Source organism: Pygoscelis adeliae, unplaced genomic scaffold (assembly GCF_000699105.1).
Source record: "Pygoscelis adeliae isolate BGI_AS28 unplaced genomic scaffold, ASM69910v1 Scaffold315, whole genome shotgun sequence".
Classification (NCBI taxonomy): Eukaryota; Metazoa; Chordata; class Aves; order Sphenisciformes; family Spheniscidae; genus Pygoscelis; species Pygoscelis adeliae.
Window position 1 is genome coordinate 924,926 of NW_008824865.1, and position 19,013 is coordinate 943,938.

The 19,013-nt window shown below is 36.9% G+C and overlaps 1 protein-coding gene across 1 annotated transcript in view; it reads left to right on the forward strand.

Annotated features, from left to right (window-relative positions):
* The window catches only part of CPNE8 (copine VIII), a 147,653-nt gene extending 130,488 nt beyond the window's left edge, over positions 1-17,165 (forward strand). The window contains exons 17-20 of the mRNA XM_009324392.1: positions 2,633-2,735; positions 6,185-6,242; positions 9,059-9,132; positions 15,208-17,165. Of these exons, the coding sequence (XP_009322667.1) occupies positions 2,633-2,735; positions 6,185-6,242; positions 9,059-9,132; positions 15,208-15,396 (424 nt within the window). The 3' untranslated portion in view covers positions 15,397-17,165. The remainder of the gene's footprint in view (positions 1-2,632; positions 2,736-6,184; positions 6,243-9,058; positions 9,133-15,207) is intronic.
* The last annotated feature ends 1,848 nt before the right edge of the window (positions 17,166-19,013 follow it).

Genomic DNA, 19,013 nt, shown 5'->3' on the forward strand with positions numbered 1-19,013 from the left:
GTGAACCTCATGAGGTTTAACAAGGCCAAGTGCAAGGTCCTGCAGCTGGGTCGGGGCAACCCCCGGTATCAATACAGGCTGGGGGATGAACGGGGGATTGAGAGCAGCCCTGCCGAGAAGGACTTGGGGGTACTGGTGGATGAAAAGCTGGACATGAGCCAGCAAGGTGCGCTCGCAGCCCAGAAGGCCAATCATATCCTGGGCTGCATCAAAAGCAGCGTGGCCAGCAGGTCGAGGGAGGTGATTCTGCCCCTCTACTCTGCTCTGGTGAGACCCCACCTGGAGTACTGCGTCCAGCTCTGGAGCCCTCAGCATAAGAAAGACACAGACCTGTTGGAGCAGGTCCAGAAGAGGGCCATGAAAATGATTAGGGGGATGGAACACCTCTCCTATGAAGAAAGGCTGAGAGACTTGGGGTTGTTCAGCCTAGAGAAGAGAAGGCTTCGGGGAGACCTTATTGCAGCCTGTCAGTACTTGGCGTCAAACTTTTTAGCAGGGCCTGTTGCGACAGGACAAGGGGGAATGGCTTTAAACTAAAGGGGGGTAGATTTAGACTAGATCGAAGGAAGAAATTTTTTAGGCTGAGGGTGATGAAACACTGGCCCAGGTTGCCCAGAGAGGTGGTGGATGCCCCATCCCTGGAAACATTCCAGGTCAGGTTGGACGGGGCTCTGAGCAACCTGATCTAGTTGAAGATGTCCCTGCCCACGGCAGGGAGGTTGGACTAGGTGACCTTTAAAGGTCCCTTCCAACCCAAACCTTTCTATGATTCTATGAATTTTAGATACTACTATCCTGTTATGATCTCGGAACTCTTCAGAAGCTCTTTAAGGTGATAATGAGTTTATCACCATTCCCCCAGCTAGGGCGTTATCTAAATTACACCAGATTCAACCTAGTGTCTTGTCATCTCCCCTCCTTATATAAGATCTTTCTTGCAAAAGACTTCAGAACTTTTTATTCTTTGGAAAATTTGAAATAGCCAAATTACTGTTCCATTTCTTCACTGTAGGTATGTAGACAGTATTAAGTGCTCAGAAAGAATAATGAATTTTTATTTACTTTCTCATCATCCCTTGTCACTGCAGTCATCATTGAAGAGATTATAAGCATTGTAGAAAAATGAGATAAAAGAGATTTCCGCTTGGTAGTGAAAATGTATTCCACAGTAGGTCTTGCTTATGTAGATATTTAACTCTCAGTCCCTACTGCCAGCATGCAAATAGATGATGTTCAGCATTCATTGTCTGTGTGGCTTTTCTACCCATCTGTATCTTGGGGAGGGAGAGGGAGGAATGTGATGGCTTTCTGTGAGTTGTAGTTTCCATTTCACACACATTCCTCCAAACTCATGTAAATGTTGTGGTTACAGCATCTTATTTGTTGGCAGTACTCGCTTGCAAATGCACTTTGTAACATCAGAGTTAGAATTTTCTAAGCACATGCAGTCATCATAAGCATCATTAGAACGTATCCTGTTCAGTGACCCAGGCCTTTCATGTTCAGTGACCAATAAAATAGTGAGTTTTTTGACAGTCATATTCTGTACTCGGGCATATATTCCACAGTATTCATATGGAGACTAATTTTTTTTTTTTTTTACTGCTCTCCATACTACTCATTGCTACTTCTATTGCAAGGTTCTACTATTTGACTCCTTCACAGCACCAAGAGCCTTCATGAAAGTAGGAACTTCACTGGCTGCTGTCAAGTGAAGCAGCAAGTGGAGCAGCCTGCTCCACACAAAAAAAAGTTCTTCACTAACTATATAGGACACTTTGACCCTTGGGAGTTGAAGACAAATGAACTGAAGTCTTAGTTTCTGGTATGCAGGCCATAGAGTTCAGTGGGGCTGCTATGGATTCACTGTCTTTCAGGACTTTCCAAATCTTCAAAAGCTGCTCATCTTCAAAGAGCAGTTGCTTCTTGGGTCCTTTGGCTGAGGTGGGACTGGAATGGCACTGGAGGTGTTTTGTCTTGTATTTGTGTACAGCACAGGGAGAAGCTTGAGTCTTGAAAGGACATCTATGGGTGGTGCAAAGAGATGAATATCTAAGCCAGGGTTGCAGGATGCATGTTCAGCCATTTTACAAATGTGCACATAAATGTGAACTATAAATCTGCAAGCATGGTCAACAGTAAGTAACCTGGTTTTGTAAGACAAAAAAAAAAAAAAAAGAAATATTTGTGCATTGTGCTGATTCTTGATAAATTTTATTTATGCTGTAAAACTAACCATTCAATATTAATGTATGCCCTTTGTACCAAACTATGTTCCCCACAGGTAATAACTATTAAATAACTTAGACTTTCTAACGACTCGTGATTCTATAAAGGACATTCAGTCCATGCTCCTCTTGGTAGTGATACAGTTCCCATTTTTCACTGATTCAACACAAGCAGATTATCAATATCAATATTGTATTAGTTATGTTTTTCTAATGTTCTCATTTAAAAGTAGAATGTCCATCTTAATTATGAATGTCTTTACTTCTGAAATCCACTGCGTCATGTTTCATTATTTTTAATAGTCCTTAGTAGTCAAATTTTAAAAATACAGCTTCTTTTCATACTAGTTCCTTTGTAGAAAGGGTTTTTTTTACTATTATAATGTTGTTTTTTCTTCCCTTAGATATGCTGCTTCAGTAAAAGATGGCTCCCAGTATTTTGTTCTTCTCATTATTACAGATGGAGTTATTTCCGATATGGCTCAGACAAAAGAATCCATAGTGAATGTAAGTTTTGCTGAAAGTGTTGAAATTTAAAAGAATTACGTTTCTAGGAATTAATGTTTTAGGCAATAAACTAAATCAGTTAATATTTCAGGCACTAAATTTGTTCCATAAATTAACCATTTTTTACAAACAGTGAAAGTTTATTATGCATAAAGACAAAAAGAAAGCAAAAGTTGAATCTCAGCTTAATTAGATAGTGTTCTGTGGGAAATAATACTCTTCTCTCTAACACGGTATGTTCATATGATTTTCCTCATCTGCTTCTTGCCTCCTCCTTCTTCATGCGCATCCTACCATGCAGTTTTTTGTAGTGAACTGTTCTTTATCTTTCTAGTAATTGCAGACAGCTTTGGTCCCCCCCTTTTTAAAAACTGCCCCAAACTTTCTGATCCCAAATGGCAAGCATACCAGTCATCTGATTTCCTTCTAAACAGTCCCCTAGAATTTTGAAAATTCTTAATTGTTTCTCAGTTTCTGCATTATTTTCAACATTTTTCTCTTCAAAACTGCTATGCATATAAATAACATTCAGTATTATGAACAGGTTCCATTTTGCTTTTGCCCCTGCGAAGTGTCAGATGAAAGTACACACAGAAACAACTTCCAGACAGGGTTTGAAAAGATCTATACCAATAGTTTATGTCAACATACTGCAGTGGATCTAGTTAATAGTGAAGTGGAGGGTGAAAAGCCTACATTAAAATAATTGAGCATCATGTCAAAATGAGTAGTGTGGCATTAGGTGGCATATTTTTGAAGGCCCACTTTCACTACCTCCTGCAGAGATTCAACACCATTCCAGTTTGTAGGGTGCACATGAAAATAGCACTGAAATGTTCTGTCTTTCACTGGAGAGCAAGGTGCCCTCACGTTCTAGCCAGCAGCGTGTAGACAGTCTGTGTGTTAATGAGGGCTCTGCCAGCCCACCTGGTTAAGTTTTTACACGCAAAGCTATAACTGTTTGAAGGTACCAGTTTACTTCCTCTCCTCTTCCAGCTTCCAATATTAAAATAGGATAAACTGACTCTCACTTTTAAAGGATAAACAAGCTTTTAGCTTGGAAGTTCATCCTCTAGTCTAGCCCAGAAGTTTGGAACATAGCTTCTTTTAGATGAGCTTCTTTTAGGTGACAAAAAGGCTCCATGGAGAAAAAAGAGCAGCTCTTGATTTAACTCACCCCTCAATTTGAAGTCCGTAAGTGAGAGAACAGCAAGTCCAGTTGGCTGATATCTTGTAAGATTAAGTAATTTGCTACTAAGACATACAGAAAAACCTTGTTTACAGTAATAGTTCATTTCCAGGAATAATAGCTGTTAGTCTGCAACTGTCTGGAAATACAGCAGATGTGTTGTTAGCTTGGAATGAGTGGAAGTTTGGGAATGTTTGCTGTCTCTTCTTTTTTTTGAAGATGCATTCATTTTTCTGCATACTTCTTGAAGTGTGAGCACAGTATACCATGACAGAACTAATTAAATGCTATTTAATAGCATTTTTTTCACTCTTAATAATATCCAAAATAATAAAAAGGGCAGTGATGTTCAATGCAACTTGATAAGTATAAAACTCAGGAAGAGTATATTTCATTTTTTAACACTAATTGTGCTTTTAGTATCTTTCTCATTACATCATATGTGTCAGACACATTCTGTTTTACCAAACTGTTTAAAGGTTATGCTGTCATTCAGGAAGTGCCAACACTTAAGTTTATATGCAAAAGTTTAACTCTTTGTCTTTATGCTGTCCTTGCCACTTACTGTTTCATATACATTGTATCACATATACTGTGCCTATGTGAGTAGGAAGCTCTTTAAAGGATGTTTTCTTTACAATCAAGCAGTAAGATTCTAGAAAACACCTGAAAAACAGATGATGTTCTGTTCTAAGAAATGCCTTCATGTTTCAAAAATATTCTGTACTCACTATTATTGACTTATGCAGTACACTGTAATTCAGTTACACTGTATTTATGGCCCTTAATCACAGAATCACAGACTGGTTGATGTTGGAAGGGACCTCTGGACGTCATCTTGTCCAACCCCCCTGCTCGAGCAGGGCCACCTAGAGCTGTTTGCCCAGGACCATGGCCAGACGGCTTTTACTATTATCTTCAGTAATGTATTAGTATTTAACTAACAAGAGACTCTTAATTTTTTTACTCTGCTACAAAATTTTAGCTGGAAGATTGACTATGTAGTAACACTTTGTGATGAATTTGCAGTCAATGTGTAGTATATAGTGGATAACGTATAGTGGTGTAGAACATTAAATAGTGATTTTTTAGAATGGTGTATTTTCATTGTTTTAAATAGAATGTTTACAGTAATTGTAAATCTGCTTAAAGAAAGTTGGTTTTATATGTAGTATTATGACAGATGAAGAATGGGAAATGGTGATATATCTAAAATGAGAATATCTTTTAAATGAGGGAGAAAAACACTTTTTATATTCTAAAAGAAAAATAGAACAGTGTGTTCTAAACCCACTTGACTTCAGACTTCAGTGAAGCAGAGTTTAATTTAGCAGAAAGTATACATCTATGATTTTTGGCCAGCAAATACTCCTGTTTAAAATGACTGTAGACATTTCATAGTTCATCAGAATATCTCAATAAAGACCGGTTGTCAACCCTGACATAGGGTAGATTTTTTTTTCAATTGTTACCCTCCTCAACAGAGGCAGTTTCAGCTTATTTCTGTGAACTAGCAGATATCTGGTGCTACTGTCAGGGCAGGAGAATCCAATATTTATGATACTGTCTTCGTAATTTTAAAGGCTTTACAGAGAGTTTATTCAGGGAAAGCCAGATATCGTCTTTGCCTTGTTTCATTGAATTAAAAAGATTAAGTAAAATAAAAAATCTTACCATAAGCCAGTTTGATATCTTGTTTACTTTGTGGCATGGATGACTGACTTGAATAAAATTTCATTCATATAAGAAATATAAGATACATATTGCTCAAACAGGTGATTTATTATCTTGAGAAAAAATGGCATAAGATCTATGTAAAAAATAGTGTCACATGGTTCCAAGCAGCTAAGTAATATCAAGAAACGGCAAAGTACATATAAATAAATGTCAAACTGTCATTAGGTACATATTTGCAATTATTGACAGTTTACAAAAGCTTCTAAGATAAATTTATCATCTTAATTGTCATATTAGTATTAAATCCTAACATAGATTGTTGTGTTTAATTACAATCTTATGAGATTCAAAGACTTTATAAGGAAAAAATAAATTAAAATAATCATCTGCCTTTCTATCTTCATCCAAGATGTTTTGTACCACTTAAGCAGACATTTTACACCACTCAACTTTTTAGGTGGAAAAAAAATGTTCTTTAAAACATAACTTCTGCATGTTTTTTATTCAGATTGTCCTCAGATCTTACATATTATTGGCAGAGGTTATGTAATGCGTTAAACCTCTTTTTCTTCTTCTTTTGAAGGCTTCAAAGCTTCCAATGTCAATAATTATAGTGGGGGTAGGACCAGCAGAGTTTGATGGTAAGTGCTCTAGTGTTTTTCCTATAATTTTTTGTATTTGTTTACATTTTAGTAATACATAGCTTTTCAAACAAATATTGTTCTTTAAAAGAGCATGATATGGAACAAGCAGTAAGCACTGTTGACATTTCCAGCTGCATTGATTGATAACTCAGTATGATTACAAGCTACCATGTGGAGCTGTGTAGCCCCACAGGCTCTCTGTTCAAGTCACAGAACCATATAGGGACTCAGCATTTACAGAGCTCCAGAAGATGATTGGAAAAAAAACCCCACAGTAAAGTAAATATACTCAAATAATGTTGGATTTCTTCAACACGGATATTTAGTTGCCTTGTGAAGTGTCAGTTGACTGGAAATATTGTTCATCTGTTCTTACTGCAGTAATAAAATACTGAGAAAAATAAATACATTTGAGGAGGTGATCTGGGTTAAACTGGGTTTCACTAGGTAACAGGAGTGAGCCTTACTGTGTAGCAGCATTGAGAGAATATTACATTAGGAGAGAAATTACCAGGATTATTGACATATTCTTTCATGCGATGTTCCGGAACACCACTCTCTATTGCAATAACTAAGCTGCTTCCGTTATTTGGACTAATTTATTAAGTGCCATCATGTCTATCACTGCACTATGAAGTATAGACATTCCCTGTATATCTATTCCTCAAAGTCCTACATCCTTTCTTTTTAATTCTAGTACTTCTGGTCAGACAGTATGCCTTCTTCTGTACATGAAATATACTTAGTACTACCACAGATGTACAATGTAAATAGTCACTAATGAGTGTACATGTTAATTTTTGTACAAATATTCTAAAAGTATGAAAACAAGAGGAAAAAATAACACAAACAAAATTTATTGGGGGTTGACTGACTTGTGTTTTTTGGCAAGTGGTATATTAGTGATAATTTTAAGTATCTTATTCCTTGAAGAGATTGTCCAGGTGGACGCTTACACTTCAGGTTATTGTACGCCACAAGCAATGAGAAAAGACAGTTTATCTTCATAAATGCATATGAGGGAAACTTGCAAACTTCATTTTTATCCCTGAGAATTCCAACTTTAGTCATACGTTACTCACTTTTCTCTCACCCCTCTTCTGCTTTTTCCCTTTTTCCCTGTTTGTCCAGACCTTGGGTTTGCCCAGGCTCCCCTTAAGTCAGTCAGGACATGTAGATTCTGTCTTCTTTTTACTTCTGGAGGTTGTCTTTGCAGAGTTCTTGGGGTGTCATCCCTATCGCTTTTCTTAAGGCAGGATCCTGTTTGTACTGCGGGATACAGTTTCCATCTTTGGACCCACACTCCTTCAGTATACTGCCTCAGTGAAATTCACCTATTAGATGTCTGCCAAATCTGTAGTCCCTCAGTGCCCAAGAGGGCAGAGAAATTACTTTTCCATCTGCAGCAATTCCTTCTGGAAAAACCAACAGACTCCTGTCTGATGTGGATGCTGAAGAAGTGTGTCTGTAGGAGGGTGTATGTTCCACGCACACTGTCTTACAATTCAAATGCCAGTGAAGCCTCAGTTCTGCTGTAGAGAGACTAAGCTACTCCTCTCCAGATATCACTGCCCCCTAGATCTCCCAGCCCCTGGGGGCTACGAGAGGGGTTCTTAAAAGTCTGGAGCTCAGATAGATGGCACATACATTTGGCAGAGCTTTACTTAAGGCTGCGAGGATGACTATAACAGGTCAGATCAGGGGTCTGTTTTGCCCAGTATTCTGTATCTGATATGGCCATGGGTGGATATCTAGAGAATGTTAAGAACAGAATAAGCAAATATGATACTTCCCTGAATACTGTTTTTAGATTTGAATTTCCTGAGCAGGATGTGCTTTATGTCTGTTTTGGAAATTTTCAGTGGATCTCTCCTTCAAATACTTGTTCAGTCTCCTGGTTTGAACACATACACATTTTTTGCATCAACAGCATCATCTGGCAATGTGCTCTACAGACATACTAATTTTTTCTTTGAACAAACATGCTCTTTTGTTTGGCTTGAACTTGGCCCCTGATACTGTCATTTATGCTTTCTAGTTCTTGCATTGGAAGAATTAGGTTTTGAAATGCTGGCTTCAGTGACCTCAGCCCAGTTTGTAAACCCCTGAGAAGCTCAGTGATTCAGGGCTTTGATTTTCATAGCGTATGCTGAAAGAAGGATTGTAGGATTGCAGATCCAATGGCTGAGCAATAATTTGTGATCCCAAGTCCATCCATTTCAACACTGACCAGACAGCAGGTATGCCTTTCTACCTAGAATGGCTTCTGGGTATCTGGATAATTTTAGAGTTTTCCTGGATCCTGCTCAGAAAGATACAAGAAGAGTTACCCAATAAATTTAATATTTTTTTTTACGAACTCCTCATTCCTATGCATTAACAGTCATTACTTTTCCAATATGAATGTGAGTTATTACCTCTCTGTGCTGTATCCTGTGCTGTATCCTATGATATCTTCTGTAAGAATAATTGCTGAAGATGAATTCTTCTCCACCTATGAAAGTATAAATATAGCCTTACCAAAACTTGCTGGTTTGAGAGCTGGAAGGATAATGACCTTATCATGGTCTGTTTTGTTCTGAAGATGACAATAAAGGCAAAAAGTAGGTATTGTCAGCATGAAAAAGTACAAAATAACTACAAAGCATGATGTATTTTATGGCGCAAATGGTCTTAAAGAGTTACCTAAATAACAACTGTTGGTTTTGTTGCCGTAAAGTGTAAATTGACTGAAGTTTTTCTCAATAAGATTGCTTTTGTTGTGTAGCTGAACTCATAGATGAATTAATTTTGTTTCTTCTTTTTTTTTTAAGCTATGGAAGAACTGGATGGTGATGTAGTGAGGATTTCTTCAAGAGGAAAGTTTGCAGAAAGAGACATTGTGCAGGTGGGAGAGAAAATTTACTCTAGTAGTTAGATTTTACTGATCCTGTTTGTTTTGAATTCTTGTTTCTATCTATATTCTTGCCTTTCATTTTACCTTAGCACTGACATACTTTATCTTGGGGTGTTCATAACAAACTCAGAAACTCTCTATGATACCTATAAGCCTTTATATAACACATAGCAGTGGATCTGCATTCATTAGGCAATGACCCCTAACTGGTAGCACACTGATATAAAGTCTTAGGGTTCTACAGCCATGAGAGAAGAGTTAGTTGCCTCTGTACTACAATCTCACTATGATTCCATAAAGAAAAACTGCAACTTTTGTGGAAATCGGCAATAACTAGATTACTAACAAGTACATTTGAGATGCATAGGGTATCTTTCCTTGCCTCTAACTGCCAGTCCAGAAGACCATGAGTGTCTCCCAGTTCCTATGTTGTGTCTGCCACATACGACCATGCAGGTGTCTCATGCTTTAAGGAACCTCACGATAGCTGGAACAGGTTACACAGAGAGGTGGTGGATGCTCCATCCCTGGAAACATTCAAGGTCAGGCTGGACAGAGCTCTGAGCAACCTGATCTAGTTGTCCCTGCTTATTGCAGGGGGGTTGGACTAGGTGACCTTTAAAGGTCCCTTCCAACCCAAACCTTTCTATGATTCTATGATCTGTGTTTACGTGACTGAACCAAGCCCTAAGAGTGCTACTCTCATCTGCATTCCACAGATGCCTCCATTTCTCTGCCAAAGTCCTCTGGTTCTGTTCCTGCTCTCTACAGTCATTCAGTCAGCCCAGTAGTTGTCATTCAAACCTATGTAACCACTGACAGGGTGGTATAGCAGTTTTACAAGCACACACACCCCCACCATAATCCCCCTTCCCCTCAGAGCTGCAGATTTCTAGAACTTGACAGGTTGTCCAAACTACGTACTTCCATCCATGCTCCAGGCACCCCATCTTGTCTCCTGATTACCTACCCCCTGGACAGACTTTATTTCATAATTATTTTCTTGATCAAATAAAAATAACTAGCTATGCATTTTTTATTTTCATGGGATACTAAGGTGGAACCAAAGAGAAAGACATTTGATGGCTCAACACACTAATCCCTGCTTGCTAAAGTAAAGTATTAAAGAAGTGTGCTGGTATTGACATTTGAAAAGCAGCAAACTACTGAAAAATTGGATCAACCTGATGACTGTGGAAAGAATGATATCTGTCTAAAGCTAAATCTTTTATGGAAGGCATATTTTTCTGGAAGTGTCTGAATACATTTATGAAATAGAATATTTCAGTTGGAAGGGACTTACAACGGACATCTAGTCCAACTGCCTGACCAATTCACGGCTGACAAAAAGTTAAAACATGTTATTGAGGGCATTGTCCAAATGCCTCTTAAACACTGACAAGCATCCTTAGGTTCAAACCTTACCTTAGATCTGCCATTTCTTCTTCTCCCTTTATTCCTCCTATTTGTCAAAATAGTCTTCACTTATTTTTCCTCTTGCTTATACTTCTCTCCAAGCCAGGTTGGATTTCTATATTGTTGTTGCTTAGTAGGATATATACATATTTTGAATAACTGAGCCATATGAATAGCTCATATTGCAGGTGATAATGTTTTAATAATAATAAAGTTCAGGTTGGAGCTGATGAACTTGGGAATGTGTATATTTGTTTTCATTTATATATGCAGAAACTGAAACTTTCCAAAGTGTTTAATGCTACAAATACTGGTATGTGAATAAGGATTTGATAACTGCTGGTGGATACAATATCTCAATTCAAGGAAGTGTTCAAAACAAGTATATGACACCTGATTTTATAGTTCTTTTTGTTTAGAATACAAAATAAACAAGTCTGCGTAATTATATGGAAATTAAAATGATCAGATCTTTTCCCCCAGGCTTAAAGCTTCTCAGTGCAATTAATACTACATTAAAATTCCCTCTCTCTGTTTTTCCTAAATGGGTATCAGAAATGAGAATAAGATGACAGCAATTAAATTACCTTCATAATCTGTATGCATATACATTAAAGAAAGTCATAGATTCCTGAATTACTTTCTCTAATCACTGAAAAAGAGACTTTTTTCATTTCTGCAACATACAGAGAAAACTGATGGGAGAGTGACATATCAAAACTCTTACAAGAGTAAGACATCCTGGCTGCTTTTGTCAGTGTTGTCAAAAAGGTAATTGTAAAAGCAGGGATGAGGAAAAGCTGGAGAGCTGAACAGGAGGCAAGAAATAATGTTTCTCATTTTGTCAAAGCCTTTATAATGTTCCTTGGTGGTCCATATTGGGGTAGAGAGAGGCTGTCTGTAATCCGTTATGCTATATATGTCAGTGCAGTTCAACAGAGCAATCTGTGGAGATCTGCCTCCAGAGCTGGAAGTGTTTCTGTAGCCCAGACTGGTATTGCTGCAAAGCCCTGTGCCATGTCAGATTTTTTAAAGCTAATTCAGATATCTCTGGCATGTATTGCACTTACGTGTAAATGCATTTAAATATACGCAATGTAATTATACATAATTTCTCCAAACAACAGCAGCTCCAAAAGTTGCTGTTTTTACATTCAAAGAGCATAAATGGATAGAGTTCTTCAAATGTTATAAACAAGATTTGTGAAAATGCTTTGCATCAGAAATATTCTAATTTCTGCTGAGAAATAAAAAATAATATGCAATGAATGCCATTTGTATTTCTTCAGAATTCATTGCATATGAGAAATGTAATAAAACATTTAATTACTATTAACATATTTCAGTCAGAACTTTGCCCCAAGCCATATTGAATTACCTGAAGACAGTATTATTTTGTGCTCTTTTTCTGTCTAAATACTAACAAATACATTATAGGCTAGCTAAATAAATAAAAAGGGATAATGTCAAACCCTTTAGGTTTGGTATGACCTTTATTTTATATCTGGCAGGATAAAACTGATTTGCTTTTATAAAATTAACTACTCATATATAAAAAGTTTATCTTTTTTGTGTATTAGGTTAGTTAAAATTTGCTAGTGAAATTAACTGTTAATTTTAAGTCAGTATTGTGAAATATTTTAATTAAATTAGTAAAGGAAAAATTTGCCTGCTAACAGTGAGTCACTGTATCTATTATTTACTACTGACTGCAATTCATGTAAAGACATGACCTTCATTATTCCCTCCTTGCTAGTGTACATACGTATCGTAGGGACTCTGTATTACATGTGTACCAATTCTTCCTCAGTTTATTTCATGTCTGCTCCTTTGTTATCCTCTTTCTATTTAAGAAGTTTTTGGAAAATGCTTACTCGTAGTAATGTACCTATTGTTTCTCTTGAAAATGTTGTATATTAGCCTTTTAAATTAAACTCTCAAACTATAGAAGAAGTACTTTACATTCCATCAGTTTCCCTTTGGTTTCTCTTACATCTTTCATTCTATTCCTCTGCCACCTCTGCTTCTTCTACATGTTGGCTCTAGACCTTGCTGTCATTGCCAGCTGTCCTTGTATATCTGTATGTATGATTATCTGTCCATAGTTCCTCCAGCTCCTCTGACATCTATATACTGTAAGGAGAGGGGAGGAAGAACTAATTTAGGCCATCTATATTGTATAATTGCATTTCAACAATTACACTGTTGAAATAGCTTCCCTTTGCTGCAGAAAAGTGGTCTGAGTTTTCATGTCTACAGACTAATGGGTAAGGTGATCTCTTGGGATGGGACACCTTTTGTTCTTTAACTCAGACTGCATGTGCTTTTTACATAAGACTGACATTGCATTAGAAAATGAATAACCACACGAGGAGGAAATGAACAACAAGCTTATCCCTTCCCAGCTGAATGTGTAAACCAGCAGGCTACAGAGATGCTTGTTTTGTTTTGTTGTTCTTCTAACTTCATGGTTCTGGGGACAGTCAGATGTAGTCTTACAGAAAAGTTGATGGAGTTTAAGAAGGAACAACCACTTGAAACAGGGCAGTGCTGGGCTGGCTTCTGAAAACTGCTAGACCTTTTTTTATAAAATGGAGGAGTCAGTACTAGTAAATGTCGTAGTATGTGCTTGTCTCTTGTATTGAAGAGTTACTGAATAAACACAGAAATAGTTAAGACAGCTAATTATGGCACTGCAGGTACCTTGCTTCCTGGCTTAATACCCTAAAATCAGGTTCCTTTTTGCCTGTTGTTCTCCTGCCCTTATGCCTGATACGTTCTTGGATGCAACACAAGGAAGAGCTAAAGGATGCTCCTACCTGGAATAAAGGCTACTCTCATTGAATAGTCTTGCTGACTACTTTTGTAGTCTTCGTGACTATGGCAACCTGCACTAGCTGGCTTTGCTTGAGCAGCAAGGTTGGGCTAAAGGATCTCTAGAGGTCACTTCTAGCTTCAACAATTCTGAGACTAGGTCATCTTCTTCTAAGAAACTGCAGATCTACTGCTTCCTGGGGAAATGCCCTAATCAGTAGCTGTTTACACTTAATTTTGTGACAGGTTTCAGTTTAATTCAACGTAGTTCAAATACCTAGGCTTGAAGCCTTTTTTCTGGCAATTTGAGATCCTTTTCAGGAGAGTTATGCAAAGAGTCATCTCTTACTTGAATTCTAAACACCTTTTAGTAGGAGACTGATGCCCAGATAAGTTTCATAAGTGCAGGGTGAGAAGTGCTTTCCAAAGTTGTTGTTGTAAAAATGATTTAATTGAGTTCAAGTTCTTTATTGCTGAAATGTTGTCTTTGGTTTTGGTTGGGGTTTTGTTTGGGTTTTTTTCCCCCAAGAGTTTTTTTTATTGTTTAATATATTTAGTAGATTTCTTTTGTTTATTTCTGTCTTTTCTGGAAAACTCTCAAGATCTCAGAAATACAGTGTAGGCTAAACTCTCACTGTAATTGTGTGTTCCTCCAAATCTTGAAAATGTCAGTGTTTTTTAGAAAATGGAATTTAATCTGTAGCCTTGGTTGCTGTGCGTCCAAGAAAGCAAAAGTTGTCTGGTTGGTATAATGGGCAAAAGAGTCTTCAGATTTTAGAGTTCAGCCAGGAGATGAGAGATCTGTGGGTCTGACTGCTCCATCGGTTCTAGTTTTATCCTGGAGTACAACAGTTAACAATTAAATCTTCCCTGTTTTGTGAGGGGGTCGGGGGGGAAGGGAGGCACCATTAGGCTTTAATTCCAGCATAGCATAGCCTAGCATATCAGTACCAGAAGTAGCTTTGGACGTTGAATCCCAATTTTGAAAAGTCACCCAGCTGTTGCCCTGAGATAGGCTCCAAAATCTGAGCAAGAAGCAGAATTTCAAATCAGCCTTCCCTTGGTGTAACGTATTAGCTAGCTTAACCCGCTACATCTCTACATGCATGTTGTGAATGAAAATCAAGGAGCCTAGATTGTTTCTTTTTTCTATATCAGTAGCACAAGCGTCTCATTAATTAGTATGAAATCCAAGCCAGAGCTGAGTATCTAACTTCTTCGGTGTTGCAGATCGGGGTATCACATCACAAGTTCTTATTTGAATCCAACCCTTTTTGCTTAGATTCTTTATGCATTTGTTAGTATCATATAAAAAGTGTTCAGGTGGTTCATAGTTCTACTAGGTATAATGGTCAAGAATATAAAGTCAGCCTTGCTGTTTTGTTCACTTCAGATGGCAAAAATTCTATTCACAGACTGCCAGAGCAGAGGTAGTCTGGTAGGAGAGCCCCACGGGCAGGGAGAAATGTAAGCTAAGAATAGCTTTCTGAGGCAGAATTACCTTCTTGTATGAAAAGGGTTGAGAGAGAAACCAAATATATCAATGAAACATGTAATTAGCAATCTGAGCTAGCCATGGCTTATGTGAAGTACTTCACCCAAGTGAAAGCATGACAGTGTTTCTATTAGAAGACGAATTTTTAAAAATTGAGTTACAATGTGTGTATATAAAATATATAATATGAAATACAAAATACTTATTTGTATATATAAAATGTGTAAGGTAGCATATTCACGTACTCTTAACTCCCTAGATAAAACTTTCTTATTTTTATGTTGTAAGATGTATTCTGTGTCTACATAATGACCTCTGTGAATGTCTCTCTTGTTTTGTAGTTTGTGCCATTCCGAGATTACATTGACAGAACTGGAAACCACGTGTTAAGCATGGCAAGACTTGCTAAAGATGTTTTAGCTGAGATCCCAGAGCAGTTTCTGTCCTACATGAGAGTCAGAGGAATAAAGCCATCACCTGCACCACCACCCTATACACCCCCGATTCATGTGTTGCAGACTCAGATATGACTGCTCCAAAGTGCTTAGCATTTATCACAAGTCAAGAGTCCCTGGATGCAGCAGTAGCTTCTGGTAACTTTTTGGAGCTAGAAAAATTCTCTTCACATACCAAAATTCTCCTATGGTTGCATGAGCAACTGGAAAGCTTCTAAATGCTAGGAGCAAAATGTTGATGTTCTCTCTGAGTCTTTTTTTTTTTTTTTTTTTTGACAAAAAATCCTACTTTTTTGATGTATTTATTGGAGGGGAAAGCACAAGTCAGGATTTCAACTCAGAAGATATTGTCCTCTCTGAATACTGTGTGTATATAAATGTATAGGAATGCTATTACTCTGTATCAATGTTTACATGTTACTATTTTTAAATTTCAGTACTTTTATAACTATTCTTAAGAAGAAAAGTTTGGAATATTGACTCACATGTCTTCTAGCTTGCAATAGTTTGTCTCAAGATAACAAGAGAAGCAATATCTCTTTGAATGTTTGTCCAGACAAATACAAATGAAAGCTAAGAAAAGGACAAATATATGTGTATTCCAATACCTGAATTGCTTCAATCAGTGCTCAGTAATCCGTTCATCTCACAGTTTGAGAATAAACTCCTAAAATGTGAATAACATAATTGCACATGACTTACGACTAACTCGAAACTTTGAGGGGGAGGTATGTGTATTTTTTCAGATTCTCCGATTTCTAAGTTTATCTAAGCTTACAGTTTTTTAAACTAGTTACTGAAGCAAATTAGAAGAGTTACTTGCTATAAGTAATTAAAGAACATTACCTCAAATCAGCACTAGCAGAGTATTATATAGTTGACTCACTGAGCTCATTGAATCTTATCATGCATTCATTAAAGCACTGGAAATTTTGCATCAGAAAAGTCTTTTGGAGTGATTACAGCAGATGTTTTATAATGGACCGTTTTAAACTTAACTTAAAATTTTAACTTTTTTTGTCTAGATTGCCCATTCAAAGGGATGCTGGCTCTTAATATTTGGGTTTAATATTGTCATTTAATCACATTTCCATTCAGGGTGCATGAATGATAATGTTAATTAACTGGTTTAAAAATTGCACAACCGTGTTGCTTTGTGCACAATTTTGTGTGCGGAACTACCCCAAAATTTTATTATATGCCTGTTCATATATAATTATAAAATGGTTTTGCATGTACAGTTTTTACAAAATACACAGTTTTGTGAGTTTGTGTCAGATACATTTTATTTAGAACTAATGGCCTTAAATTTCACAAAACTCCTGAAATGATTGTGAATTGCCTTCAAATACTGTTAAAACTGAACATTTTAATTTTTTTGTGTCACAGTTGTAACTGTATTGTAATGTAACTTTTTGTCTTTGCATATAACCTGTTTACTACTTCTGTTTCTTACTACTGTATGTTGTAATGTACAGTATAAACCTAAGGTGCGTTTTTTAAGCATGAGAAGTTTTTTGCCGGAAAGCATATCTTCAATATTAATGGCATATAACTATGTAAATGCAGAATCTTCCATTTTTAAATATATTTAACTTCCTTTAACTATCTCACGTGGGAAATAATTACTTTTTCCAGATAATTATTCTGTTAGTAAAAAAAAAAAAGGGGTTTTTTTTGTAAAAATAAATCTTGTTTTATTTTTATTTCAAAACAGTTTTTACATAAATATGGACTTTAATTTTCTCACCAGAATATGTATTAGTGGATTGATGTTGCATGAGTCAAATTTGATACCTGGCAACTACAAATTTTGAGGAAAGTGCATCATAAAGAATGAGTTTAAATCTACTGAATGGTGGTGGTGTTCTCCTTCCATCTTCTGCATTTATTTTTCATACTTAAGTGTTGGCACTTTAGAAATAACTGAACTAATATTATATTTCTCTTGTTTCATTTGGTTATACAAATCTTTATGCTGACATTTGTATTGGTTCCCAGTGGCCCATGTATTTAACAGGTTTTCATTCTAAGGCCAAAACTACAAACTTCTTTTATTCAGTTTAGAATCATTTATTAGCTCTCATTTAACCAGCACCTTTTATTAATCCAAAGATGAGTCTCACAACTAATTTAGCAACTCATTTAACAAGCGAAGGAACTTTTAAAGATAGGTATTACTTAATCAAAATTATTTTTTCTATCCAGCCTAAGTACCAGCCTATTCTATTCTGCACTGCTGTTTTTTCTTCTGTCTGGTATTGGATTCTAACTCTAACATATTTAATGGAAAGAAATAGATGTGATCAGTGGACTAAGTATTCTAGTGGGAAAAGGAGACTGTTTCCAGACTTGTGACATTCCCTATATGTTTGACATCTTGATTCTGTAATGCGTATGAGAATCATGATGTAGACTCACCTAGTAGCCTCGGTCATTCCAGTATTAGAGATGAGAGTTAATGGTCAGAACTTGAATTGCTCCAAAATATCCCGTGCAGCCATTTTTACTTCTGGCTTTATTCTTAAGAATAATGGAACTCAAAACTCATATTCCTTCCCAAGAAATGCTAGCTGCTACCAAAACTTGATAATTCTCTGTGACTGAAGAGTAGCAGAGAGTATTTATGTTTAAGAAAGGTAAAACGTGACATGTTAGGTGACAAATGAGTTGCCCTGAAAGGGAAACTGCTGGCTTTGACAAAAGCTCTCTTCCTTTGGCATCCATCTTGGAACAGATGTTTTCTTTGTAATATGTGCAGAAAATGCTATGGCAGGGTGCAAACTGTACAAGTGTTCCTACAAATGAGGAAGGACAGTCTCATGGAGGGTGTAATTTGAGAGTGACTATTCTAAGTTTCATTCTGACTAGTGAGGAATTGTTTGCTAATCTGGAAGAAGAAACTGGTTTGATCTTAGTTACAAAATAGAATTTTGTAATTTTAGGCAAAGATGGCAACCTGTACAATAGAATTTACATGGACTTCAAATCAGCTCCCTTCTGTGCACAAAAAGGTTTGTTAAGTGAGGTATGTGAAGGAGAGGAACAGAGTTCAGGAGAGCAGGTATTCTCTGAAAAGACACATTTTAAAAAGCTGGAAATTGTCACCTAAGTACGGACAGATTAAATTCAGTCCAGTATACTTCATAAAATGGCTGAAACAATCAGAATGGTAAATGATTATCATCTTTGAGAACTAATAAAAGGACATATAATGACGAATTATGCCAATGCAGTGGGAAACCAAGGAGCATAGTAAGAGGCTATTATGACTGTGTCAGAAGTTCTTTAAAGAGAAAAATCAACAAGAATAGAAAGGGAGGATATGTTGCTATGGATAAAGGTACAAGATAGCACAGATATGTGTGAAAAAGGACAGAAAAACACAAAATAAATTATGACTGCTAAAGCCTAGTAAACCCCATACTAGAAAGGGAAGGAAAGTTGAGTCCATTATTGAACAAAAGAATGAGCAAATAGTAAATCTATTTACAAAATGACCTGTTGGAGTGGGTTCAGAAGAGGGCCTGTTCAGCCTGGAGAAGAGAAGGCTTCGGGGAGACCTTATTGCAGCCTATCAGTACTTAAAGGGGGCTTATAAAAAAGATGGCATCAAACTTTTTAGCAGGGCCTGTTGTGACAGGACAAGGGGGAATGGCTTTAAACTAAAGGGGGGTAGATTTAGACTAGAT